Raw genomic sequence first — 989 nt, 5'->3', positions numbered from 1 at the left:
CCAAATCCTTTCACGGCTGCTTTCAAACATATTACAGGATCCAGAACCTTCTCATTGTTGGTTTGAGGCCAAAACAAGAACTGGTTGGAAGGGACTTGAGAAACGTGCAGGAAAAATACCAGAAGAAAATGTGCCTCCTGGTGGTGGCGTGAAGACTGGTTACGTCTCTGCTTCTGCAGCACGTGGATCTTTCTGAACTTTTCCAAATCCCGTATCATGATAAGAGGTTAAAGTTATGTTCAACGAAGGGCAAGGGCCACCCCCGTGGGACCATAAAGCTGGTAGAAAGCAACACGTGGTACGTGGCAAGTTCTTGTTCAGAGAATAAGGAGCTGTCTGCTCCGGGCCGCCCGCCTCCCAGCAGCGGTCAGTGGCCCAGGCAGGGGGCTGCCCAGGTATGCCTGCCCCCCAGTTAAGCACTCCCCGTGACACGCTTTTGGCCAAAATTAGTAAACTTTATTTAAACTTCAAAAAATAAAATAACAGACAAAAGGCAGCTTTAGCTTTGTTCTTCCCGAGGATCAGATATAATGACCCAGAGCAGGAACTACCCCTAAGAAGTTAAAATACCCTTTACCCCCAATCAAGCCACAGGCAAGGAGGGAGCCTCGATTTGGGGACAGGCCTGGGGCGGGTGGGGTAGGAAGGAGAAGACCACAGCCAGGCGAGTGGCTTCTGAGACAGCACGAGTGGAGGACAAGACAAGAAGCCCCAGCGGAAATGGGACCAGAACGTCAACGAGGAACTTTGTCACAGGCGCTATGTACAAGGGAGGCGGGCTGGGGGCCTGCGCCCCACAAGGGCACCACCCGGGCTGCCCCGTGCCTCGCGCACCCTCAGTTCTCCTCATCACTGTCGTCCGGGCTGATGGCCGGACTGGTGAGGCTGTAGGTGGGGCTGGTGGGGGAATAGCCAGGGGAAGTGGGGGAGTAGGTAGAGCCTTTGGGGGAGGTGGGCGAGTAGGTGGGGCTGGTGGGCGAGTACTTGGG

General features: G+C 54.8%; 1 protein-coding gene across 2 annotated transcripts in view; it reads right to left on the bottom strand.

The window, feature by feature from the left end:
* Positions 1-440: 440 nt before the first annotated feature.
* The window catches only part of POLR2A (RNA polymerase II subunit A), a 24,235-nt gene continuing 23,686 nt past the window's right edge, over positions 441-989 (bottom strand). For both annotated transcript variants that reach the window (XM_021694493.2, XM_044921375.1), the window contains one exon: positions 441-989. This exon is cut by the window's right edge. In XM_021694493.2, the coding sequence (XP_021550168.2) occupies positions 837-989 (153 nt within the window). In that variant the 3' untranslated portion in view covers positions 441-836.

Source organism: Neomonachus schauinslandi, chromosome 15, assembly GCF_002201575.2.
Source record: "Neomonachus schauinslandi chromosome 15, ASM220157v2, whole genome shotgun sequence".
In the NCBI taxonomy this organism is placed as follows: domain Eukaryota; kingdom Metazoa; phylum Chordata; class Mammalia; order Carnivora; family Phocidae; genus Neomonachus; species Neomonachus schauinslandi.
The sequence above is the reverse complement of the archived record's forward strand: the minus strand, read 5'-3'. Positions and strand labels throughout refer to the sequence as shown.